Below are 15,001 nucleotides of genomic sequence, written 5' to 3' on the forward strand. Positions count from 1 at the left end.
AAAATCCTAATGTAATAATTGTGTCTATTTTGTTTGCTTGATTTCTTTATTCAGGGACAAATAGTTGACAAGGAAAATTTAAAATAAATTACAGTTGATTTTAAAAAGTTGTGATAATACAGAAGTTAAACTTAAAAAGACAAACTCACAATTTTACATATATACTATAAAAATAAAGATTACTTGAATCAAAGCATACAGAGCTTACTGATACTCTTTATGCATAGATAGAGTTGGTAAGGTGCAACATTTATAGAAGTTCCAAAGAGTCTGTACACCAGCATACACAGATGCAAACAACTTTTATGACGGGGTATGCTGATGCCACAAATTTTGCAAAAATCGGCATTTTAGTGAATATACCTCTTTCTCCCTTCAGTTGGCTGGCAGTAAAAAGATGACAGTTAAATGAAATTGTAAAAATATGTTTATTTAAAATTTTAATAAATATTTAATATTTCTCCAATGCACAAGTTGGGAAACACTGATCTAGAAAGAGCTACTTAATTACAACTTGTTTATATAGGTTGCATGTCCTAATCATTTAAAAATGGATATCAAAGAACACCAGTAGGAATTTCAATACAACATGAGCCAAGTATATCAAAGTATTTAAAATATATAAACACACATTAAAAATACCTGCTTACCTGCAATTCTTCAATTTTATTTATATAATATTGTTTTAATCCATCTCCTTTCTGAGTTTCTTCCACTTCCATCTGAAAATAAATTATGGACATTAATGATACAATAAAAATCAACAGTTTTTTTACTTCTATTTGACTTGTAATAAATTATTAATATTTTAATATGTAAAAATAATCAGTAAATCCTATTTAGTTCTTTACTTAATACTGTACACTAGGGGGTGGCCAAAATATGGTGCATTGGATGATTACAAGTGGCACTTCAGTCAGTTCTGAGTGAGCTATCGTGGTGTCGAGTTTTGAAGCAGAATTTTTGCAAGAGCGTTTTGTGTGATACGATGTACATAACTGTGATGTATTTGTTCTTTTTCAACATTTTTTAAAGTTTTGTACTTTTCTGTTTTTTTAAATTCCTTTTATCTATTATAGTGCAAAATAAAATGACCAAAAGAAGCACAGAAGTGATGATAGGCGTAAATTTAATGAACAGTGGGAAAATGAGTTATTATTTATAGCAAATTCATCAGGAAAATCATTTTGCATTGTGAAAGCACTTTTTCACATAATAGAAGACATGATCTTAATAGACACTATAAAACACAGCATCAAACTTACACAAAAGAAAAAATGAAGTTTGTTCTTGGGTCTGAGTTGTGAAAAGAATATGTGACTAAGAAAAAAGAAGAAATCAGAAGACGACAAAATATATTTACTAAAGTAAGTTGTGAAGACTTAGCAATGACAGAAGTGTCATATGAAATTGTTTAACATTGGCAAAAAAAAAAAAAAAAAAAGCTTTTTCTGACGGAGAAGAAATTGTCGTCTCCAAATATTTGCACGGCATCTTGATGATAAAAGTATTGAAAGGAAAGCAGACAAAATTGCTATATCAAGGCAGACAGTTATGAGACATATCAAGGAACTCTCCCAGGATGTATCCTAGCAATTGGAAGACCTTGTCCATTCGTGTACTTTCTTTTCTCTAGATTTGGATGAATCAACAGACATATCTTATGTTGCACAGTTAAACATTTTTATGAGGAATTGATGACAATTTTAATACCTTTGAAGAACTTGCCAGTCTGGAGTCATTGCATGGTAAAACAAGAGGATTAGATATATTTGAAAAAGTAAAATCATGCATAGAAAATCTAAAATTAGATTGTAGCAAACTCATCAGTATGTGTACTGATGGAGCACCATCAATGATAGGTAAACACAATGGCACTGTAACTTTGCTTGAAAATTTTTAAATTTGTCCTATACTAAAATATCATTGCATTATACACCAAGAGGCACTGTGTGCCAAACCTTTAAATATGCAACATGTTATGTTACCGGTTACCGAACATGTTATGTTATGTTACCGAAATGTGTGAATAAAATTAGAGCAAGAACATTAAACAGATGAGAATTCAGAAAATATTGTGAATTGTTAGATTTGGAATATAGTGATCTTAACCTTCATTGTGAAGTGTGATGGCTTTCTAGAGGGCAGGTTCTGAGTAGATTTTGGAAATTGAAAAATGCTGTTTCTAACTTTTTAGAACAGGAAAATTAACTACCTGATGAAAGAACCCTATTGTTTGAAAACAACTGGCTATTTGATTTGGCATTTTTAGTTGATAATACTAGCCATCTCAATGATCTAAATTTAAAAACTACAAAGCAAGAATAAATTATTTCCTATCTTAGTAAATAACATCAGTTCATTTGAAATAAAATTAAAACTGTTCATCTCTCAGTTAGAAAATGAGGATTTGAGTCAATTTCCATGCTTGAAGAGCAGAGTGAATGTGCTGAGAATAATAGCAAGTTGATCAAATATATTGAAAAAATCAAGTTATTGCAAGGGACATTTGAAAGTCATTTTCATGATTTTGCTAAAGAAAAAACTGCATTCTCACCTTTATAAACCCATTTTCACTTAGTGAACAAAACATAATGTAGATTCCTAGTAGCATACAAATAGAACTGATTGATTTAAAAATAAATTCATTCTTAAAAATAAAATTTGATGAGCTTTTTCCATATCAAAATGCTTCTGACAATTAATTTCTGGCATTCATTACCATGTGAACATTTCCTAGAGCTAAGAAAATTTGCAAAAATTATATACAGTATGTCGCTTTGGAACAACATACAGATGTGAACAAGCATTTTCATCAATAAAATTGATTAAAAGCAAAACAACGTCACAAATAACTGATTCAAATTTGAAAATTTCTCTGTTGTTCTCAGTAACAAATTTAACACCAAACATTAAAAGACTAGCAAAAACCAAATAGGCTCAAAACTTTCATTAATGGTAAGTAATGTTTATGTGCTGTAATAGATATTGTTTTACATACAATAATTAAATCATTTAAAAAGTTAATTATGTCTATAAACATACTTCTATTAAAAAGGTTATTAAACATATGCCAGGGCCAGGACTCCTAGCAAGCAGAGAGAACAGACAAATCCAAGTTCCAAGCTGATTTTGCACTAAGTGCCAACAACTGTGGTCCAGAGTTATCTTCAAACGAGAATCTCTGGCAGCTATAGCACCATCATGAAGCGATCACTCTGTCATACAGGAGATCATTCATGATTATTGTAGATTGGTGCTTCATTAAACTGGCATAAATTAATTCATTTAACTGTGTGATTAAGTTATTCCTTTTCCTCCCCTAAGCAAAGCAGATTCTATCCTTATTTCTACTTACCAACCCCTAACCATGAAGATAAGACAGCATAAAAAGTGCTATAGTTATATGGCACATCTGAACTCATCTGTCAAAAAACTGGAACATGGTATTCAAAAGGCTGGCCACCCCTGCTGTACACTATCACGTTCTATCACAAAATAGATATAGTCAAACATCTGGTTTTGAACTTAATTTGTTCCTAAAAGTTATTCGAAAATCAATTTCTCAAACTGAAACAAATTTTTCCATAATATATAAAATGGATCAATCCGTTCCCAATCCTCAAAACAAAGTCTTTTTTTCCATCAGTATTTCATGCATAAAAATGCAGCAAATATAGCAATCAAAATTTTGTTTGTAAACCAAAGTGTTTGAAACCCAAGGTTTGACTGTATTTATGTATTATTTACTTTATTGTTTAGTAACAGTGAAATTATCTTGTTGATTATGCAGAGTTCCCAAGTCAATTTTTTTGATACTTCCCATTTCTTCTTATTTCTTACATTTATTATAAACATTTATTTGAATGATATAGATTATTTCTCCAAAGATGTTTTATATAAAACTTGAAACTGAATCTTTTATATATACAGCTGAAACAAACCAAAGATTTTGTAAATAACCAACCAAAACAAGAATTACATTAAGCAAAAATTACAATCATTCATGCTTGATTTCATGCTAATTATGATCAATTTCATGCTTAATATTTATTCTAATAATTTTAATTAACAAATAAATTTTTTAATATTCTCAAAAATAAACTTTAAATCTCCTTAAACAAAGTTTTCATCTGTTGAAAAAGTTTGGCAGTTTAATTTTTCAACAGTTAAAAAATTCAACTTTGATTAAAATATGCAGATTTGTAACAGTATAAAAATATTTGCATATCTTAATATAAAACCATTTATAATCATCATTCATATAATTTAAAATCAAAACAAAAATATTATTTAGAAATGATTAATTATTCATTGTGACAATGTGACAATGTCACAATGCTGGGCTGCAATTTTTAATTATTTTTTAAAATTTATTTAATTTAAAATAGATGCACACCTAAATTAGTAGTGCCTTGACCCAGTACAGTACATCATACTTTTCCTGTTAGCAACAGAGTCATGCTAGTCATTATCTAATTCTTTTCAGGGAAAAATTTTTTAATTGAAAAAACATGATCTTGGGTTTGCATTAGAAGTTCATATATAGTTAATTGGGGCCTCCTGCCCCAAAGCTTTTCATATCTAGTCTCATCTTTGATCCATCTAACTCCATTCTTGAGATAAGGAAGGACAGACAGATAATAACAGTGGATTTTTATAGGTCTACAATTTTTTCAAATTGCAGCCTAATAATATGAAATAATAATAATAAACATATACTAACACCATTCCTTTCAGCACAACATTTATTTCACAAATGTTTTCAGCCTCTTTAATAGTCCTTTTTTCAGGTTACAACTATACTGAAGCAACAGTCCAACCATCCAATTTATTACTTCGTGCTGATTGATAGATTTCTTAAACTTACCAACAAAAAGAAGCATAAACTTGAAGATCTGATTGTAGTAAATCTAACAGTTTTATTCACAAAGCCCAGGATAAGAGAATTGCCATGAGGTGGGTTACCACTACTATTAATCTAAAGTCCTGCCAGTCAAAGTTGATTGGCCTTAAGAATGCTAAATTTCCACACAAAGACCCAGATGCAAAATTGAAAGTAGTAATCAAGAGAAAGGACTAGTAAGAGGAGCCTCATGGTATCTGAGAACAATTAGATGCAAATCACCAATAAATGGACGTTGAAAACACTTGCTGTACTGATGATTTTTGTGTAATGCCAAATTTTAAACCAGCTCATTAATTAATTGTATTTTAATTTAATAAAACTTGATTTAGATAGTTTCCTGCTAGTAAATTATTTATTCATACCAAAGAAAATTCTACTATTACTCTAGTAACGTAATTACTTAGTTTTGTAGGATCACCATTCAAATAAAAATTGATTATTATTATTAAATATATCATTTAAAAAAAAATCAACTTTAGTTACAAGTACTTGATTACATTTATAAAAGTTATCTAAATATATAAAATTGCTTGTTCTGACTGACTGACTGAATGACTCACTCACTCGCTGATTCACATCACCCAGAGCAGACCGCTTAACCTAAAGAGGTGAAATTTGGTAGACAGTTAGGGTACGTCATGGAAACGCACACTAAGAAGGGATTTTTCGAAATTCCTCCGCGGGGGAGAGGGAGAGCATTAAGGCTTAACCAGAAGAATGGCTTCTACTGTACTATTTTAGATGCAATTTTTTGTTTTCAACTGCGTTTTAGTAGGGTATGCCATGGCAATGCCCACTAAGAAGGGATTTTTCGAAATTCCCGCGCAGATGGGAGAGGGAGAGGATTTAGTCTTCATCAAGTACTTAGGTGTATTAAATTAATAACATTTCAGACATTGTTATAAATATTTTTATCTATTTCTATTTTTAAAATGTTCGAACCGTTTTAAATTCAAATTTGTTATTGCGTATTGGTTCGATTATAGAACGATTGTAAACGTTCCAGAAAATTGTTCAAATTGAAAATAGTTTGTTTGATTCTTGGCAATTCTCATCATTCTCAGCGGTAGGTGTTATATAACAATTACTATAGTTGTTGAAATACTGAATATAAATGGGGTTTGCTTGCAAAATCCGCACGGGCAGAGCCGCGAGTATAAGCTAGTATTGTTTATAAAAAATTAAAAATACACTATTATAAGATAACATTACTGTATTTCTGCATATAAAAGAGCATACTCTTGTAGATGGGATAAAGTCAGTACTACTGACAGATGTGAAAAAATGACTGAAATGGGAACGACAGATCAAGGTTTCACTATATTCTCTAAAATGAAATTATACTTGATAATTATAATATGACTTGAATTCTGTTTATATAATTGTATTTGACTTTCTATTATCACCTCTTCACACTAATAACATTTTTGATATTAATCGTCGAACATACAAACTAATATTTTTTAAATAATATTTTAGCACAGTAATGTGCATAAGAAAATATTAGTTAATATGTAATAAATATTCTTACCAGTATATAATTATTGTTAATTTCATCTAGTGCCTTATTTATCTTTAATATCATTTGACATGGCACAGCTTGGCCTATATGGCTCTTGTGCCAATACAGTACATACAAACTAACCAACCATTTATCTTTAAATATTCAGTCCTAAACATAGTTTATCAATCAAATATGTCAGAGACAGTATTGTTGATGTATATCATAACTATGTATTTGACTATTTATAAAACTATTGGCATACGTTTCTACAGTTAAGTTTTTTGAATATACTATTCTGCTTTTGATATTTTTAATTAATTTGTTAATTTTATTAGCTTAATATAAACTTTGCAAATTAGGCCTAGTATAATTTAATGCATTTGCTTGATTTACATCTCACAAAATATCTTGTACTAATTAAATAAATATTCATGTATTGACAATACTTTTCAAATCTATTAGTCACATATTGGATAACGAACCTTCGGTATTATAGAAAATACTGTAGTTTAGACTCGAGCTACTCGTCAGTATTATAAATTCAAAACTTTTCAAATTAATGCAATCAAAAATAATATAAGATGCCTTGAATGCTTATTATTATTGTAATTTATTAATTAAATGACAAAGGCTAAAAAAAAATATCTTTTATAAATGTGTCCACGACCTTTCAAAGTTCCTGAATCATATGAATTAAAGGTCACCATACTTGTCTCTGAAATATGGGGGGGGGGGAAATAGTAATATTGTATATTAATTTTCACACCAAAGACCTAACTTCAATCAAAGAGCCGACATTTTTTCACATGGTCCAAAAACGTTTTCGTGAAAGAATAATTTATCATCTCATCTTCAGCGATTTACATTAGACGTTGAATTTTTTGTGTGTATTTTATGTATTGATTTTTAATAAAATTTATCAATGTATAAACATCATCTGTAAACACCTTAGATACTATTTACAAAAAGACTTTATTAATTTATATATTTTATATAATTATGCAATCAGCATTTACCTGAATCACCTTCAATGAAATCGGTTGCGATTGTGGTACGCACAATATCGCGTGCGATATCGGTAATTTAACGGGTTCTCTTTCGATCGCAGTCATTTTTTAATACTTCGATTCGCTTCTGTTACCGGATATAAAATTATTTCTGTATAATTTCACCGAACGAACTACTCTAACAATACTACAATATGCTCAATCACTCTTATGCCGGATGACGACTCAACTTTTTGCACATTCATTCTGTATGAAAAATGCACTTAAATATAGCCAAATACGACGAATTTATAAATAAGTGCCGTATTAATATTTTAACAAATATATAAATTAATAATTTATAAAATAAGTTATTATTTTAAGTATTTAAAATAAAAAATATCTTTAATATTTTTTATGGAAATACAGTATAATTAATACAGTAATTAATATCTAATAGACCAATATTTATTTATACTGTATTTCCATTTTATTGCACATATTTGTCTATCATTAACGCACAATTAATTCTACAGTTGATACACAAGAATTTTTCTACCGAAAAATCGTTGTTTTTAATACTTGTTCTACCCTCTGGGCATTAGGATTGTTCTTCAATATGATAGATATTCAATAGAACGAAGTGATAATGGGCAATTAGACTCAACATATCAGAATTAAAACATCCTGAAAAGTTTCGGATTCGAAATTGTATTCTTCACAGTGCGACGTGCTGGCCGCTCTGAAGAATCTAATTTCTGGATGATCCGGGTGGCAAGCGCCCCGCTTAGCTGTCCGGATTATTCAGCTATCCAAAATCGATTAAGATATGAATGTAGTGTACACCTGGAGAAAAATGACGATACAATCCAACCTTTTGGCTATGTACACACTAGGCGTTTTTTTAAACGCGCGTTAGCTCGGCATTCGATGACCGTTTAGTGGAGCATACGCACTGGCTCAGTTTGGAAATGGACGTGAAAGTAATTGCTTGTGTGCGCCTTCTCCATCGTCGCTATAAAAGACGATGGCAGAGGCAAAGAAAATTTAGGGTGCACCCAATATTACGAGATAGACTGACGCATGGAATGTTTGCGACGTTGTATCCAAAACTAAGACAAAATGAACCCAAGTTTTTAAAATCTTTTAAAATATCTATAAAATCATTTGACGATGGTTGGTCTCTTTTACATTTCATCAATAAATAGATCAGTATCGAAATGATCGTTCTCCACTTCGGCCAACGTACGTCCACTCTACCCGAAAGCGCGCGATCGAATGTACAACAACATGGCAGCACATATATCTCAAAGCGCTCGGCTGACGCCGGCAAAACGCGCGTTTTAAGAAAAATCTATCAACGCGCGTTTGACGCGCGCTTTGCCAAAAACGCGCGTTTGAGTACAGTAATACCCCGAACTTACGTGATAGGTGGGACCGAGCGGTAACCGCGTAAGTCGGGGTATAATTTCGCACATAAATACATACAAATAATTTTTAATTGGAGCCGGAGACTAAAGAAAACAATAATTTAGAAAAAAAAACGTTTAATAAAATCTTAGATAATACATATGTATAACAAATTAGGCCTATATTATTTTACAATTTTTCACATTTACTTGATTATTACGCCATAATTTTAACATTGTTTCCATCTCAGCGATAATATTGTGACGTTTCTTCGGTGTTGTTTATATGGAGATTTTAGCTCAATTTAGGCTCTTTCTCCAAGTAGACTTGTGTGTGTATGATCGCTATGCGACCGATTTGCCAGCCGTATCCGAACGGCCTATTGTGACGTTTACAAATGCTGCTTGAATTTAAAGATTGAGCATTTTTTCTTTGTCTTTTATAATTGTTCTGACCGACAATTCCGGTAGATCAAACTTCTTTGCCAATTCACAAATTTTCATTTTTGTATCGAAGTATTTAATAATGGGTACGTTCGTAAAGTCAAACGAGTTAAGTAACGAATCGTTCGAAAAGTCTAACGAAATAGGAATAACGATGACGTCATTCTCGTTTAACTCGTTCAACTTTACGAACATACCCAATGTTAACTTTACATTCCAAACATAAAGTTTTTCTTTTCTTGTTTGATGTAGAATTAGTTTTACTTCGTTTGGATGACATAGTAGAGTCGCTCAAGTCTCCGTAGATATAACAAACACAGAAATAAATAACACAAAATAAATTGTAGCTATATGTCGATTCCGCGCGACATGTCCGAACATGTAAGATGAACAATAGTGTGGGGGGAATGAGTAATCAAGAGTTGCATGGCGCTCAAACAAAAGACGAATCGACGAGATTTGAAAATCGCGTAACTCCTGGTTCGCGTAAGTCGGGGTAGCGTAAGTCGAGGTATTACTGTATGTATGCCTATGCAGAACTCTTGGTTCTTTAAAACGCGCGTTTAAAAACTCCTAGTGTGTACATAGCCTTAAAATTTCAGCAAGAAATTTACTAGAATAAAAACTTTTTTGACCAGAATTTATTGATATTCTTCTGTTACAGTATATAGCATTCGTTTTGAAACTAGAGAAGATCAATAAATTCTGGTCGAAAATGTTTTTATTCTAGTAAACCTCTTGCCGGAATTTCAAAGGTTGGATTTTACTTATAAAATACGATTGCCCAATGTAAATAAATGATGAGAATGGTAATTCCAGTACATATAGAAAAATCATGAGAACCCTGACGAATCACAACGTCGCCGGAGATCTGGATCGTATCAAACTTTGATGTCTCATAGCGATAGGAATGTCTTTTAACGCATAATCATCGATCTAAATTCTGATTAATTAATCAATCAATGTTTAGTTTGAAAAATGCCAGTTTTAGCTATGTCGAGTACAGTTTCTCCATATGCGGCATATTTGGCAGCCCAATGCCCGAGACGATAAAGCCTCATCCTACCGTTTTCGGGACCAGAGTTCGAGTTTTGCAAGGGGGTCGGTTCTGGAGATATCGATTTCCTTCAATATATTTTTTGGCTGCTCTCATTGTGGGCCTGTCCACGATGGGCATGGAACACAAAACTCTCTTAATGCCGACAGGGCGGAGAGTAAATAAATAAATAAAAATTTGATGCTCTGAGGTACCCGAATCCAGTCTGGATCAAGAATCTCAAGAATTTTTCAGGAACGGGCTGCCACGGATAGATCGGGCTCCTTCCCTCAATCACCCGGCCAGGCTTACGAGTTAGATTAAATGTCTTCTAAACTATTCAGGGCGAAAATTGTTTAAAAATTGAATTTATTATCCTAAACTATTAATTATAAAAATCTATATATCATTGCAATTTTGTAAGAACTATTAAAAAGTAAAAGTTAGAAATAATATTCAATATTTATATTTCCTTTCAAAATTAAGACGAAAGATTGTAAATAATTCCGTCTGGTGTCGCTGTACTATCTATTAACTGGTAGATTACGAGTACAGTATATCAGTGCATGAACTATCATGTGGTAAATATGTAAGATTTTTGTTTTTATTAGACTGAGTTATTGGTGCAGTTTTTAGTAGGCGTCACTTTAGTCGAAAAGTATCATTTAATATTAGGTTTGCATCATTTGTATACTGTATATGATCAGTACAAAATGATCTCATATATCAAATTACTTTATAAATAAATAAATAATAATAATCATGGGAATTATAAAATAAAGAGAATCTTAAAATTTGATTTCACATTTTATTTTTTGGAAGAAATTTTGTATTAAAAAAGATCTCGTCATTTTTTTTAAATACAGTATTTTAAAATACAGTAGAAAGTTTTTATCAAGATTAATTGAATTTTTCATTCTGAATTGCAAAACATTCAATCCACTTTGCATTGTTTTACTTTTATCCTAATATTTTAGTAATTGAAATAAATAATAAGTTTAAAATTGCAATTATGTGATTAAATAAGAATTATCGTTGTGTAAACTATTTTAATTCTTTAATACGTTGGCCAGGATGGTTTTAATATGTAACAAGCTTGGTCAAGCCAATCTCTTAGCACGCTCCACAAAAGCCAATTGAATATTAATTTTGTTTAAAATAAATTTTATAAATTCTTGTATCAATCAAGTAGTTCAATCAAAAGAATCAAGTAGTAGTTGTGCATGCATGTGGACATTCTCAATGAATGGAATATAACACTTAGATAATGAAAGTGAAGTCATTGTGCATGCACATGGAAATCTGACAGATGGCATAAGCATTTCACCACTATAGTGAAGAATGCTAAAAATGTAGAAGAAATTATAAATGTCTTCGTTATGTCTTTTTGCACACCTCAGGAATGCAACTATTTTTTCTTGGTGAAATCGACCTATTAGAGGCTGCTTGTCCACCACAATATGCAAAAAAACATTAAAAAATTTAAAAATGTTTTTTGCATATTGCGGTGGATGAGTAGCCTCTAATAAAAGATGGTCTTCTTCAAGAAAAACGGTTGTTCCTGAGATGTGTGAAATGACTTAATGAAGATGTTTATAGTTTCTTCTATTTTTAATTCTATTTAACTATATTTTAATTCTAGTAGTAATTGATGTTCTTTTACATGAAGTTTCTTAAGATGTTGTTTTGATATTTTTAATGTGTAATTTGCATTATGGTATATTAGAAATGTTATGTTCTTAATTAGCTATTTTACATAAAGGAAAAAGCCTTTTTGTTTTTTATTCCCCATCATAGATTGGGTATGATTGTATGAGGGAGACCCAATATATTCAAATCAAATAATCTAAAAAAATTTCAGGTTTGGATTTATACAATACCTGAATTCCATAGAAAGCAGCTATTTTTACTCCCTCGGTCATCTAGCCACCATCAGAACATCATACTTTTAACCAATTTTTATTTAACTAAGGTGAACTTTTTCAAAAACATGTGTTTTTAGTTTTTCTTTTAGCTTCTTTAAGAGAAACAGCTTGAATTATTTAACAACTTGATCATAAAAAGTTTGTTAATAGACAGATTTTTTTTGTAATAAAATATAATCTGGAAATGATGTAGAAATTAGCTAAACAATTGGTTTTTGATTAGAAATATGGAAATGCATCAGATTAATTAAATAAGTATAGTAAGTCCTCACTTAATGTATCAATAGATTTTTGGAAACTAACTTTAACCAATTTTTTCATAGGTTAATTAATATAAACAAGTTCATATTTCTAATCTGAAAAACATCACCAAACTCTTCTGCTGAAACTTGAGCATTTTGGTCATGTGGGTCGTTTCAAAGAGCTTTCATTCTTAAGCTGACTTCTTTGTTCCTTGATGAATTACACAGTATATTAGAACTAATGGGATTTGTGGTAGAAATATATAAAAAATTTATGGAATTTACCTTTTCATTGACTCCTTAATGGATGTGTCCCATTAAAGCCTTGAATGGCTTGGCTTTCTCATGGATAAATTTTCCAGTATATGGTATTCTTTCCAGTATATTCAGTATATACTTTAAGAGAAGATCTAGTTCTATTTTCCCTTATATCATTCTCAGTTTGTTTTATTTTGGCATTTTGCACAATTTTTCCACCAACTCCAGTATTTATTTGCCATTTTGGCTGATTTTTTTTAATGGACCTCTCTGCATTTAACATTTTTCTCATCTTTTGCCATATAATCTCCAGTGAACTCACTATTTGTGGCACTTTGTGGATTTTTTCCAAAAGCTGGGTGTGTTTCCTACCACTCCTCTGAAATTTCCATTTTTAACTTTCACTTCAATACTGTATGTATGTTTCCACTAAAGACCAATATGCAAGTATCATGGGTGTGACTGTCTCAAAGAAGGCACAATTAGTTGATAATGCAGAAAAGAGAGAGAGAGAATCATATATGATATATATTCAAAATACTCCAGGTACAATTATATCTTATGCACAATTGCAATCATTTACTGTATACATACATTATTAGTCCAAAATACAGCCCATAGACAGGATGCCATTGCATTGCAAGGTACATACCCCCTACCCACCCAAATTCATACTGGGCCAATTTAGAACACCTTTGGGATGGCTGAAAAAAATCCATGCAAGCACAGAACATGCAAATGCCATATAGACAATGTGCCCAGCCAAGAATTTTTTTTTCTCCTCAATGTTATAACAAAACAATGCCATTCAAGGATTTGATGTATTATATTTATCTTAAGACTAAAATATATATATTTGAGAAATACAGTGATATTTGGTTATTTAATTTGATTTATACATATGGAGTTATACTTTCTTTTGTATCATTCTCAGCTTATAATGGTATTTTCAAAAAAATTTTTTGTAGTGTAATTCAATAAAATTTTATTTCTTAGCTGCAAGATGATGTAATTTACACAAACATTTTTAAAATATGTTCTCAGACTAAACTTTTAAACTAGTAAGAAGTGTGAAATCTGGAATTTCTACTGATTTTTTTTTTCTGGTCAATGTCCCGTTATTACCTAAAAACCAATTAAATTTCCCCAAGAAACTAGAGTGGAAACAACTTGAAAGAGGGAGAAATATCAACATTCCCTTTTTTCCAAGGTAAACATGCACCCATCTCGACAATATTCCCACACTACGAACTTAAAAGTTGACAGTTAACATACAATTGCGTCGTTTTATTTGGGTTCTGGGGACAACTCTGACCTCCTCGCATACCTTTTGTCCCTCACTAATTAATCACGTGATAGTTTTCTCACCGCGAAACGATAAAAGCCACTTCTCACCCCTCCTTGGGGAGAGTCATTCCGAGGATTTATGTTTAATTTGTGCCCTACGTTTGTGCTCTAGGATATCTACATCTAGAAAGAGGAATGGAACCCACTTCTTTGAACTCTCTCTTGGCCCCTTCGTGCTTTAGGTACTCAGAATTTTCACTTGGAATTCTGTGATGATAGATTATTGTATATTCTATGTAGTTAACCAGTAAATCATTGTTTCTTTGTTAAATTGGTGTCCTCTTTTACTCGTATATCGTCTGTTGCCTTTCTGATGGCACTCCTCCCTCCTACCCTCAACCAAACAAAAGAAAATTTGTCCTGTCCCCTCGGGATAAATAAAAGAAAAAAATTAAGCCATCACTGACTAGTGGGCAAGTCCCTCTGACTTGAAAGCCGATCCACAGAGGTATGACGTAGTCATACCCCCTCGGTTCTCACAGAAGTGAAGATCCATCTTTATTTTTATTATGTGTACTTGTTTTATTTGCCATTCATAATAATTTTTTTGTAATGAAAGAAGAAATGGAGAATAATTAAAAACATTGATAAAATTCAAAACAAATGTAATCTATACTAATATTATAAAGAGGTAATGTTTGTAAGTTTGTATGTAGGGGTAATCTCCGAAACTACTCATCTGATTTCAAAAATTCTTTCATCAATATTTAGAATGGAACTTCAGGGTGGACATAGGCTGTATATTATTCTGTTAAACATTCATATAAATTAAAAGATATCATCTAGAGTTAAGGCTTTTATGTCCAACAGATGGTGCTACAAGTACGACAACCTAAGTTTGCTTTTCTATGAGGCATTATACTTTTCTGTGAAGATGAACTAAAGCAAATCATCTTCTATCTATCTATATAAATAAAAATGTAATGTTTGTTTGTTCCTAC

The 15,001-nt window shown here is 31.2% G+C and overlaps 1 protein-coding gene and 1 long non-coding RNA gene across 2 annotated transcripts in view; one reads left to right on the top strand and one right to left on the bottom strand.

Moving 5' to 3' along the window:
• Positions 1-364: 364 nt before the first annotated feature.
• LOC111642104 lies at positions 365-7,663 on the bottom strand. Its single transcript, XR_002759512.1, has 3 exons — positions 7,430-7,663; positions 651-722; positions 365-383 (listed from the first exon to the last, which is right to left on the bottom strand). It is a non-coding gene; the product is annotated as an uncharacterized LOC111642104 (long non-coding RNA).
• Positions 7,664-10,807: 3,144 nt separating this feature from the next.
• The window catches only part of LOC111642107, a 33,036-nt gene continuing 28,842 nt past the window's right edge, over positions 10,808-15,001 (top strand). Inside the window, exon 1 of the mRNA XM_023388386.1 lies at positions 10,808-10,869. Coding sequence (XP_023244154.1) covers positions 10,855-10,869 — 15 coding nt within the window. The 5' untranslated portion in view covers positions 10,808-10,854. The remainder of the gene's footprint in view (positions 10,870-15,001) is intronic.

Source organism: Centruroides sculpturatus, unplaced genomic scaffold (assembly GCF_000671375.1).
Source record: "Centruroides sculpturatus isolate CEXI.00-Female unplaced genomic scaffold, Cexi_2.0 scaffold1662, whole genome shotgun sequence".
Taxonomy (NCBI): domain Eukaryota; kingdom Metazoa; phylum Arthropoda; class Arachnida; order Scorpiones; family Buthidae; genus Centruroides; species Centruroides sculpturatus.